Consider the following 12881-nt stretch of genomic DNA (forward strand, 5'->3'; position numbering starts at 1 on the left):
ATAATGTGATAATTATGAATTAAGGGTTACAGCAAAGTTGTTAGAATTGTGCCTGGCACACAGGAAACATACAATAAGCATATTTATCTGTTTTCATTATTGTTGCTATTATGATGATTGTAAATTCCTTTCAGTTTACTTTCTCACATACACAAATTTTGCTGACTAGTACTCTGAATGCCCAGAATTGTCATCTTAATCTCACTATCTCATTCTCTTCATTTTTGGACAAGTTTCCTTGTCATTGTACAACATTTTGACATGAAACAGTCTAGTCACAAGAAAAATATCAGTTCTCCCCATACCCTGCTGTCAGCACTCCAACCCCTAAAATAATAAATCTATGAAATTACTTTGCAGCTTCATATCTCACGTTTCATTTTATTGATAAAATTGAGGATTTTTTTTCCTTTGTGAATTTTGTACTTCACTTTTATCCTCTGCCTCCTGCTCCCTTTCCCCACCCCCCTCAAGTCTAACAAATGGGAGGCTCACTTTAAATTTTAAGGGCACTGCAAATGCATTTTTGGTCCTCGCTTTGTAAAGTAAGAATAAAAACAAGAAATTAATTTAAAAAATTTCAGTTTTCTAATGTCCAAGTATTTTGCCATAGGTGCAGCACTGGAGATAAATACCTGCAATATCACAAACCACAGGACAGACATGGATATTGGAAAAATAATAAGCCACAAATTATCTTTTATTAAATATTTACTTCTTTAGTCTATGAACAGACCATTTAGCACTACACTCATACAATCAAAGACAAAGACTGTTAGATGGACCAAAAACTCTAGTACATTTACCAACATACCTTATCATATGGCAAAAGGCCTTTCAAAGGAAAACGAAGTGTCGCAGGATCCAATTTCCATGAATTACAAATGGCACCCGAGTTATTTACAACTGGCAAAAGGCTGCAGCGGCCTGTATGCATTACAAACAATGTTTTTTAGTAAATGCAAAGATAGCAATGCCTGGTCTGTCATTCATTCTAAAAATAATTACTGAATATGTGTGCTAACCAAATGCATTTAAAAATGTGTTAGATGGAAGTTTGGGAATGTTCTTTATTGGTATAGTCCAGATGTCTGGAGACCAATTTGTACAGTAATCCAAACAAAAATGTCACCTTCGTCCATGTCTAAGACAGACTAGACGTAAGCAACCTATAATCCATTGGCCAATCCAGTTTGCACATTTCTGTAGTTTTACTGGAACTCTGCTACTTTCACACTACAATGGCAGAGGTGAATAGTTACCACAGGTTAGATAGCCCACAATGCCATATTTACTATATGGTTTTTTACAGAGAAAGTTTGTAGACCTCTAGTCTAGAGTCACGATGACTAATTTTGTGCAGCTGTCCCAGAGGCCATAGAGGCAACAATATGACCATTAGCCTACACATTCAACAGCATAATGGATATTGCCACTTGCATGTCACATAGGCATCTTGTTTTAAAAGATGTATTTTTATTTATTTATGCATATAAGAACTGGGGTGTAGGACAGAGGTGCAGAAGCCAGAGACAGGTCCAGAGACAGAGTGGGGAGCAGAACAGGCAGATCTACTGAAATACACTGCTGATGGGAGCAGCAGGCAAGACAGGAGAGGTCTGCTGCACCATGTGGGTTAGCTTCCTGGCCGGGGATCGAACTCATGCTGCAGTGGCTAGTGATAGCTTGATAGTGCTGAGACTTTAACCCCTGAGCCACCAGGGAGACCCACAAACATAGACCAAAACTGTACCACTTCTATAATTTATTGAATGTTCAATTAATTCCCAAAGCAAGAAGCCTGAAACTTATCTGTCTAATGTCTATTTATTTTTGTATTTCCAAGATCTAGAAAAGCATCTGGCTCATAGGAAGTGCTCAATATCTGATTATTGAATAAATAATGATCTATTTTCCAGATAGCCCTGAAGCAACCATAATTTCTAGAAATAATTCCGGAGTATATGAGCACTGCAAAGACTGCCAAATCATATGCTTATTTCTAAAAGAAATAAAGATAATCTAACAAAAAACAATAAAAAAAGGAAAATCACATAAGTTACAAACAAAGGTACAAAGTCATATGAACAGAAACTGATAGTCTATGTATTGTGGCCAGAGGAACAGTTAGTAACTGAATGTCTAGTTACCTAGAAACCACAGTTCTTTACTATCTCTATTAAGTCCCTTTAATCACTAGGAAACATACGTTCTTGGATAGTTCTATCTGAAGCTTAGACCCAGCCTACCTGCTCAGCAAAGTAACTGAAGACAAGCAACAGGTTATTTTTAAGCAACTAGAGAGTTATTAATAAACATATTGCCATCAAGACATTTATAAGATACTACCTTTGTTGACTAGATCAACTAGTCAACAGGTATACTAGTCAATTAGTCACTAAAAATGAGGTACAATAATGTATATTTTAAATTATAAGCCTACCACAAATGGAATTTATCCTTGCTGTGGGCCTGAATGTATCCACAAAGTCTGAGACCAGGTTTCCAAGTAACTGAAAACAAACAAATAAACAAGAAAACAAAATAAGAATAAAAATAAAATCAAGATAGCTTTGATTACAATCATCATTTACATAAAGTGAGATAATAGATAAAGATTTAGAACACCGCCTGGCACATAAAAATTATTTAAAGGTTATTTTTCTTTTTTTCCTTCTAAATAATTACTTACTAGTTCACCTGACTTTGAATTAAGACATGTCCTACTACAATGTCTTTAGTACCAGATGAAGCTGTATTTATCATATAGTCTATAAACTGTCTCAATAGGACAGAGAAATGAAAGAAATACACCATAGTGAATTAAAAAAATACATATTACCTAAGGATAAAAGTGACCATTTTTAAAAACAATGGTCCTGAAAAAAGAATCATTTATAACTAATTTTGACTAAAAGTTTTTTTAACAGTTTTGGAAAACATAAAATTTACCCAGTGTGGAAGCTTTCCCTCAGGATATAGTTTCCTGATCTCTGTGACAGCAAAATAGGCTGGTAATAAGCAGGCATTTCTTTCCAAGATATAGGCTATAACCTAAGAAAAACAACAGGGAAATGTATCTATCATTCTTGATGAGTCCTGCTAAGCCGTTTAAATGCAATGATAACAGCTAAGATGTTAAAAAGTAGAGATACTGATTCATGGATTGATTGAGATTATTTAAAGTACAAAGGAATATTTAATATGTGAAGAACTTCTAAAAAATGGTTAATAAATAATGAATTGCTGATGTAGTAAATAACAATGAAAAAATTTTAAGTGTTGATAGGCTCAAATAGAAGAGCAACAAACCAATATAACATTTCTCACATTAGTGACAAAGCACAAAGAACTTTTAATGGCGTCATAGGCTGACATATTATAATAGTTAAAAATACTTTAATATCTATATTGTCGCTTTCATAATTGAAAATTATAAATTATAAATTAAATACAATTTAAAATTTCCTTTTGGAATGTAACAAAAGTGAAATAGCATTTTTAAAAATACAAGCAATTTTTACTCAGCATTCAAAAAAGATAAACACATGCAATTTGCAGCAACATGGATGGCGCTGGAAGGGATCATGCTCAGCGAAATAAGCCAGAAAGAAAAAGAAAAATACCGGATGGTCTCACTCATAGCAGGAATCTAGAAAACTTAAATAAGGGACCAGGAAAATGAATATAAGAAAGTGAAAATCAAAATCAACAAAAAACTATGAACCAGAGACACTTTTTGGGGGGTGGGGGGCGGGAGGGGAAGGATTGGTGTCAGAATGGGGCGTTTGCAATTGTATGGGGGAATATAAAAATAAAATTTAATATTAAAAAAAAAAAAAAAAAAAAAAAATACAAGCAATTTTTGTTTAAGTAAACAAATGGAATATTCCACAAACTACTAAACATTTTAAAAGTAGCTAACTATATAAAACTCGACTTTTTAAAGGTTATGAGCAATGAATTGCAGGCATGTATTAGTTACCTCCCTTGCTGCCAGAAGCTGTTGTACAACAGCTGAGCTCACTGTATTGGGAATTGTCAGGATTTTCTCCAAAATCACTTTTAAGAGATCTCGAACACCCTGACAAAAGAAAAAAAACAAAAACAAATTAAAACTAAGTAATGTCTCTTGTGCTGCTTAAAACACCTATAGGCTTCAAGATTATATATTCAGGAAGTTATCTTCCAATTATTTTATTTTTCTGAATGAACAATCAAGTTTTAACACTAACACAAGAGAATAATCATTTTCACAATAGATCCTGTATTAGCAATCTGATAATGTCTTTCATTTTTCAGTATGTTTTGAAAACCTAGGTACATTAACAAAAACAAAAAAATCAAAATACAATTCTAAAATGTCTTGTGATGTGAATGAACAATGAAAGTCACTGATAAATAATAATTAAGCTTTCCACATTTAGAAACATTAAGGGGATTTTCATGGCAACAAATACCAAACAAGCTTGATGTGCTTATGAACAGAAATATATTTGAATAAGACTTAAAAATACTTTGAAAACAGGAGTAGTGATATTAAACTGTCCAGAAGATGCTGCTGCTGTCTGCTCAACTCTTTGGCATATTCTAACTTTACTCATCCTTCTCCTCCATCACATACCTTAAGCCCTCAAATTTATTAAGACTATTCTGATAACTGGCCATTTCCTAATATCTTCTACCCGTTACATTATTTCAGAACTGATAATGACATAAAACCAATTTTCGTTAAACATTTATTGAGTGTAAATATGTGACCAATCTTGTAAAAAGAAGATAGAACATACACATGGAAGAAAATGCAAAGAATTATAAAACACCATACTAATAGAGAAGAGAGTAAAAACTGCATTATTAACCTGCTAAGGAAAATGAAGTACTTACAAAGAGAAAATAATGAGAAAAGGCTTCTTAGAATTAATTTTGTGTTACATCACGATTCAAATCAATTACTATTTGTTAGGTCATTATCTGTTAACTCATTTCAGATTAGAGAAACTGCAGGCATAAAGCACAGGATCAGATATTAGCACTTTTTTCAAAAAGAACAATAACAGAAGTAAATTAAATGAAGCAAAATGGCTTTTGTAGCTATGGAGATAATGGGCTGTATTATAAGAAATAATTAGAGAATGAATGCTAATGTTTTGGTCAAGAGCGGGGTACTTAAAATACTAGTGAAAGAAAGGCAGAAGTCTAAAGGAGGTCAAGATAGAAATAAAGCAGAACTTGTTCACCTTGATGCCTACATCCCCTTTCAGTTCCACATACCCGTTTTGTGCTCTTTCATTAGAAAAGGGACACACAACGCATTATAAGATCTGGGACATGAAGGGAACCCAATTCTGCCTGGCTACTTCCCTACATATCATAAAGATAGATAAGTCACCTACACTTTAAAGAATACTGTGAGGGGAAGAGAGAGCTGTAGGAAGACTGAGCTCCCAAATCCCTTTGAGAAATACAACAAAAAATGGATTTTTAAAAAGTTTCCATTTCATTTCTCTCATCTGAAAAAAAGTTATTTATCTATACTGAAAATGTATTATGCCTGAAAGTGATCACCTTTTACAGTTAAGAAAAAATACCTTATAATCCACTCCTCCAATTATTTTCCGAACAAGTTTAAATGTTAAGGCCCAAAGCTGTGTTCTCTCCCATTCAAGAGTATCAGAGTTTATCAGGGATTCACAAACCATCCTAAAAAAAAAATACTTTTTCTGGTTACAACAGAAAATTTTGCAAATTCTTTAACAGCCAAAGTTTGTGTTTTGACATCATATTTGTTAAGAGTATTTTGTTTCACAGAGATGCATCACATACTCAAGCATACTTTTTAAAAAATGTGTACAGTGGGCCTCCCCGGTGGCACAGCGGGTTGAGCGCAGCACTGTGAAGCTGTCTGAAGCCTCTTTAGCGCCGGTTCAATTCCCGGCCGGCCAGCAAGCATCCCACACAGTGGGACAGACCTCTCCTGTCTTGCCCGCTGCTCCCCTCAGTGGTGGACTTCGGTCCGTCTGCCTGCTCTGTTCCCTACTCTGTCTCTGGTGAATCCTCTCACCTCCCGCATCTCTGGCCTGTACTTGTATAAAAATAAATCTTAAAAAAAAAAAGTGTACAGTATTTTATATTTTTTTACTTGCATGAAACATTAAACACAAAGAAATAAATAATATTCATTCTGTTATATTTTCACTAGAAATCAATCTACCAAAAGCTAGTGATTAAGTGGTTACCATCTATCAGTTGGGGGCAATCTTTATTTTTCCAAAATGGCAACAACAAGATTTTTGAACACACCGACTCTTCAGAAATGTGATACGGACTCTCCTCCCATGGAGAAGTGGGAGGAAGAGATACAATTGCTTTCTTTAAACATGTGCAATCTAAGACTACAGCAAGAGGGACTGTTAGACTCTCAAGACAAGATTTCTACAGCTTCTGCCTAACTCTTTTTTGAATGCTTGTTAGTAGACTCTAACATGCTTTGAGAAAGTCCAAGAAAAGGGATGGGTAGGTACTGGCTGATTGTCCCAGGTGAGGTTCCAGATGACTGCCAGTCTTTGTGATGGAGAATTCCAGTGCTAGTCACCATCTCACTGTAATCATGATAGTCTGAGAAAAAACTGCCTACTAACTTATCAACAACCATAACCATAAAGGTAAATAAAAGTATTATTGTTAGTTCAAGTTATGGAGAGTTGAGATAGTCATCGGGCAGTAGAACAAGAACAAGCTCATCAAAGTGAATGAGCTTGGCTCATCAAAGGCAAAGCAAAGCCTGCCTCATTTTACAGCCTTATGTGTATTAGGTATGGCCTTAAGTATAAGGCCTTATTCTGAGAACAATACAGCCCAGAATTAGAACTAGAGGTTTTAGGAATAACATAATTACTCTTGAGCTTAACTTTATTCCCTTACCACTTTACAGCAATTTCAACTAATTTTCAAACATTAATAAAAAGGAAAATTCTTTAGGGGCCTCCCCTGGTGGCACAGTGGTTGAGCACTGGGCTGAGGGGCTGCCCGCAGCCTCTGCAGCGCGGGTTTGTTCTCCAGCCTCCGGCAAGGGTCCCACCAAAAAAAAAAGGGAAAATTCTTTGTATTGCTCACACCCACATCAAACATACCTGGGTGGAAGAACACCAGTTTCAACTGCCATTGCTAAGCAGTCATAAAGAAATGAAATTCTTTTAGGGCTATGCTGGCCATGAATGAATTTAACAATCCACTGGATGCACTGTTCATGAGATTCCTAAAAATTAGAAAATTAATATATTTTATTCTAAAGCTATATTCTGTAACTAACAAACAGCTAATACAAGATCTAGGTATATAAATGAGATACTCCACTATAATATTCATGGATAAAAACAGTTTTATAAAAGTAAAATGAAATAATTTCACACTGAGTGAAATCAAAACCTTACAATTATATAGATTAAACTTACTTTCTTACAAGGGATCTCCAAAAAGAATAAAACAGTATTAACATAATCACAATGAATAGAAAAACCTAGCACACATTGTGTGGGGCACTGTAAGCAGGGCCCTTAGTGGATGATATAAATATTCCTGTCACTGGGGGAACAAATCCACAATGGGTTATTCATATAAGCCTCATGAGAATTCAGTGTGCATCTAATTCTGATAACCCTAATCATTTGTGAAGCGAATAGCATATCAAATTTATCAAATTTCTAGACTTGCAAACTTTAAATTTGATATCAAATGCAGTGCTCATATCAAAAATTGCTTTCTAAGATATTTTTCTTAAAGATTTATTTATTTATTTATTTTCAGAAGATTTATTTATTTATTTATACAAGCACTGGGTACAGTCAGAAGCACGTGAGGGTGAGAGAATTCACCAGAGCCAGAGCAGGGAGCAGAGCAGGCAGAAGGACCGAAGTACACTGCTGAGGGGAGCAGCGGGCGGCAGGAGAGGTCTGCGAGCCATGCGGGACCCTCCTCTGGTGGCCAGGGAGCAGCTGGGGATCGAACGGGTGCTGTAGAGGCTGCAGGCAGCTTCGCAACCCAGCGCTCAACTGCTGTGCCACCGGGGAGGCCCGATTTATTTATTTTTATACAAGAACTGGGGTACAGTCCAGATGCGTGGGAGGGTGAGAGGATCCACCAGAGACAGAGCAAGGAACAGAACAGGCAGACTGAAGAAACGATCCCACGCTGCAGAGGCTGCGGACAGCTTCACAGTGGGGCGCTCAACCGCCTGCGCCACCAGGGAGGCCCTGCTTTCTAAGATACTTTCAAGAAGAACTTGCTGATTCTCTGCATTACAGCTGTCCCTTATACATACTTCTATTGTTGTACGTACAATGTTGATTTAGACATAGTTATTTTCTCCCCGACTGACCTATTCCAATACAAACTTCTGGAAGATGATGGGCATACCTTAACTCAAAATGCTTAATGAATTATTAGAAAATTAAAATATGGTTGGAAAGAAGAACATCATCAGATAAATAAAATAAAATTCTATTTTCTCATGTTTTACATTGGCAATGAGCAATAAGTTCATTATCATTCTCTTGTGAGGGATAGGGAACAGATATTCTCATACACTGCGAAAGGGAGTACAAAAATGGTGACCTTTTTGGAAAGCCATTAGGCAATTCCTATTAAAATTACAACTGGTAAGTCTTTTGATCCAGCAATACTATTTCCAGGCATATATTCTGTGTCCTGTGTATATTATTATTCATTGTAGTATTGTTTAAAATGGAAAAGGTAGGGCCGCCCTGGTGGCACAAGGGCTTAAGCAACACACTATGAAGCAATTTGCAGCATCTGCAGCACGAGTTTGATCCCTGGCCTGCCAGGGAGCAAAACCCAAGTGGCAAAGCAGACCTCTCCTGTCTTGCCCACTGCTCCCCTCAGCAGTGTATTTTACTCAGTCTGCCTGTTCTGGCCCCGACTCTGTCTCTGGTGAATCCTCTCACCCCCCGCATCTCTGGCCTGTACCCCAGCTCTTATATGCATAAATAAAAAAAATCTTTAAAAAAAAATAAAATAAAATGGAAAAGATAAGAAACAACTATCCATCAGTAAGTAGAGGACTTGTCAAGTAAAAGAAGGTACAGGCAGAAAACCGAACATTATGGTGCTAAAAGAAAGTATAAAAGGAAAAAAAAAAAAGAAAGTATAAAAGGAAGGCAGAAGTAGTTTTTAATGGAGTGATAAAGAATTACTTTCAGGGGCCTCGCTGGTGGCACAAAGTGTTAAGCCTCAGCACTGTGAAGCTATCAGCAGCCATTATAGCACGGGTTCAATCCCCAGTCAGGGAGCTAACCCACATGGTGGAGCAGACCTCTCCTGTCTTGCCCGCTGTTCCCCTAAGCAGTTTATTTTAGTAGATCCACCTGTTCTGCTTTCCACACTCTGTCTCTGGTGAATCCTCTCACCGCCCAGCACCTCTGGCCTATACCTCAGCTCTTATATGCATAAGTAAATAAATCTTTAAAAAAAAAGAATTTCAGATGATATTAAGGTGAGTAGGGGAGCAAGGTGTTCGAACAGTACACACAGTACATGACCAGTGGCATAAAAATAATTCTATACACTTATTTCTAGATGAAACATAAACTGAGATATGAGCTAAAGACATGAAAAAGAACAGGTGATTAAGTGAAGAAAGATGGAAAGCAGATTATGCACTGGTTTATCTTTGCATTTTGAACCATGCATATTACCTAACAGAAAATAATTAAAAATGAATATATTGCAAACATGCGATCTATGCCTGAGTAGCAAGTATATATATATATATTTTAAGATTTACTTATTTAGGGCCTCCCGGGTGGCGCAGCGGTTGAGCGCTGAGTTGCGAAGCTGAGTTGCCACAGCCTCTGCAACACCGGTTCAATCCCCGGCCACAGGGCAAGGGTCCCACATGGCACGCAGACCTCTCCTGCCACCCAGTGCTCCCCTCGGTGGTGTAGTTTGTCAGTTTGCCTGCTCTGCTCTCCGCTCTGCCTCTGGTGAATTCTCTCACCCTCCTGCGTTTCTGACTGTATCCAGTGCTTGTATAAATAAATAAAATAAAATCTTAAAAAAAAAAAAAAAAAGATTTAGGGCCTCCCCGGTGGCGCAGTGGTTGAGCGCTGGGTTGCTAAGCTGCCCGCAGCCTCTGCAGCGCCGGTTCAATCCCCGGCTGCTCCCTGGCCACCGGAGGAGGGTCCCGCATGACGCGCAGACCTCTCCTGCCGCCCGCTACTCCCCTCAGCAGTGTACTTCGGTCCTTCTGCCTGCTCTGCTCCCTGCTCTAGCTCTGGTGAATTCTCTCACCCTCCCACACTTCTGACTGTACCCAGTGCTTGTATAAATAAATAAATAAATCTTAAAAAAAAAAAAAAAGATTTACTTATTTATGTATACAAGAACTGGATGGTAGGCTAGAGGTGTGTGGGGTGAGAGGATTCACCAGAGACAGAGTGGGGAGCAGAACAGGCGGATCCACTGAAATACACTGCTGAGGGGAGCAGCAGGTAAGACAGGAGAGGTCTGCCACACCATATGGGTAATCTCCTTGGCCAGGGATAGCTTGATAATGCTGAGGCCTCCCTGGTGGTGCAGGGGTTAAAGCCTTGGCTACGGTAACATGAGTTTGAGCCACCAGTGGCTCAAGTGCAAAGAGTTCCATTTTCCTATCTATAAAGCACCATGAGAATTTAATGCACTAATGGAACACTAACTCATTAAGGAACATATGCTTTGTTTTTTTAACACATACATTTTCTAGTGACTGTTCTTTCTAAATTTTACCTCTTCATTTTCTTGTTTTTATTATAATATCTCTGTATCCTATTGTAGAAACTTACTACAACATTTTTGTATCTATACTACAGATTCTTTACTACAATATCTTTGTTTCAGTGCTGTGACAGCTCCTTTGAAGAAATGAAATTTTTCTCCTTTAAAATGTCTAAAGGCTGTCTGTAAGTATACCAATAAATCAGAATAGGATGAAAATGATTTTATGTAATCTAACATGGGGACATTTAAAAAAAAGTCTAACAATAAAGAATCTCCATTGGAAGTATAAACTGAAACAAGTAGAAACCAGAATATACAAATAAAAGATGATGACAATTTTCTCTTTTCTCAGAAAGATCTTAACAATAACATCAAAGTAAATGTAAAAAAAAGGGGGAGGGAAGTGCAAAAAAAAAATCACTCGGTGAATGGATTAAAAATGTAGTACTCACCTGAGACAGACCACTCCAGAATTGTCTGAATGCTCCCAAGCAGCTAATTAATTTTGTTTTTTCATCTTCGGGGGTATCCATAAACATGCTAAAAGACAAAGACCAGTTTTTTGCCACTAGTTTTAAAAAGATAATTCAACATAATCAGATTAGTTGATCTTATAAACCTCCATGACTAAGTTTTACAAAAACACACTAGTGTGAAAATGCAAAAATCTGCCAAGCGTATACTCACCCAGGAAAAGCCTCTTCTATAATTTCCGTTTTCTATTTAAAAAAAAAAAAAAAAAAAAAGGTGTAAACTGTGAAATTTCTGTATAGGAGGGGCCTCCCCGAAGAAAATATTACAGAATACATCGATCAAGTCATCTTAATCAGGAACACACAGAAGCGAACAAACCAGTCTGGCCTGTCCCAAAGGGTTTTGCGGATTTCAAAGGAGAACTTTGAAATTTGACAGCAACGTGAGAATCGTTAACACCCTGCACACAAGCTCGGTGTCAAAACAAAGGAGCGCTGGGAAAAGGGTTCCCGGGGCTGAGCTCCTTGATCGACGGCCCCCAAGTCTCCCCAACACCCAGCCAAGGCCCCGAATCCCCGGTCCCACTCACCACCACCTCCTCAAAAATGCTCTGCAGCTGCGTCTCCATCTGTACCACCGCCCGGCCTTCCTCGGGGCGCACTGCGCCCCTCGGGTCTGACCCGAGCTCCGGGAACAGAGGAGCACTTGGGGCAGAGGAGCCCCCAAGACCCAATCAGCCCCGATCACTTTTCCCGACAGGCCTCCACTGCGAGCCGTCCCCGCCTCCGCCCAACAAGCAGCCGGAACCTGCACGGAAGACCGGAAGCGCCTGGTCCTCGCAGATTACGGACCTGACAGAAACTAGGGACCAGCTAGGTGGTTCCGACTATGGAGCAGCCTGTAACCCGCGAGTCGGACCAGGACGCCCCCAGTGGATTCGCGAGCCTAAGTTACCCCCGACTTTGTCGGCTACAGGCTGCCACCGTCTGGCTGCAGTGGGACTTGCTTCCTGCTTTGTTTTGTAGACTGGAAAAGAAAAAAGTTGGAGTAAGGGTCAGCAGCTGGCGGGAAATGCTCTTTCGGCTCTCTGCGTCAGTTTGGTGTCTGTGGCCTCAGCAGCATGGAACCCAGAGCTGAAACCACGCTTTTCCTGACCACAGGAATCGTGTCTTCTCCACCACAGTAAGCTCAGTGCCTTGCATAATGCCCGACCTATAGCCAGATTTCGATGAAAGTTGAAAAAATCTAACGAATGTGTTATTAATTTTTGTTAGTCATCGGATTATATCTAGCATTTTTTAGTTATAATTACCTAAAAATAATAACATTTACCAATTACTGAATGCCTATAGTCTCTGGTGGGAGTTGGTGTGGACTGGAGTGGCAGAGGCATGTTCAGAGCAGATGCCTAAGAGCACTAATTGGTGTGCCTCCTCTTCCCCCTTTCTATTTTTTCAAGCATGGAGGCTTACCCTCCTCCTTCAAGGTGATCTAGGGGGTCTCGTCTTTATCTTCATATAACATTGTGTGCCTAATGGAATATTTTTTCACCATCTCCCCAATGCTAGACCTAAAGGTGTTAGGTTTTTAAATAAACTGTATTGCAGCAATCGATGTGCAAAATGTCCATG

At 38.5% G+C, this 12881-nt stretch overlaps 1 protein-coding gene across 2 annotated transcripts in view; it reads right to left on the bottom strand.

The window, feature by feature from the left end:
- The window catches only part of MED23 (mediator complex subunit 23), a 40731-nt gene extending 28685 nt beyond the window's left edge, over positions 1-12046 (bottom strand). Inside the window, exons 1-9 of one of the 2 annotated variants that reach the window (XM_037520405.2) lie at positions 11840-12046; positions 11464-11495; positions 11229-11316; positions 7134-7258; positions 5592-5703; positions 3986-4084; positions 2953-3054; positions 2444-2513; positions 815-927 (exon numbers count right to left, since the gene is read on the bottom strand). In XM_037520405.2, the coding sequence (XP_037376302.1) occupies positions 815-927; positions 2444-2513; positions 2953-3054; positions 3986-4084; positions 5592-5703; positions 7134-7258; positions 11229-11316; positions 11464-11495; positions 11840-11878 (780 nt within the window). In that variant the 5' untranslated portion in view covers positions 11879-12046. The remainder of the gene's footprint in view (positions 1-814; positions 928-2443; positions 2514-2952; positions 3055-3985; positions 4085-5591; positions 5704-7133; positions 7259-11228; positions 11317-11463; positions 11496-11839) is intronic. The other variant, XM_037520404.2, reaches the window with a different exon arrangement.
- Positions 12047-12881: the final 835 nt, after the last annotated feature.

This window comes from Talpa occidentalis, unplaced genomic scaffold (assembly GCF_014898055.3).
Source record: "Talpa occidentalis isolate TD23 unplaced genomic scaffold, MPIMG_talOcc4v2.1 talOcc4.2, whole genome shotgun sequence".
Taxonomy (NCBI): domain Eukaryota; kingdom Metazoa; phylum Chordata; class Mammalia; order Eulipotyphla; family Talpidae; genus Talpa; species Talpa occidentalis.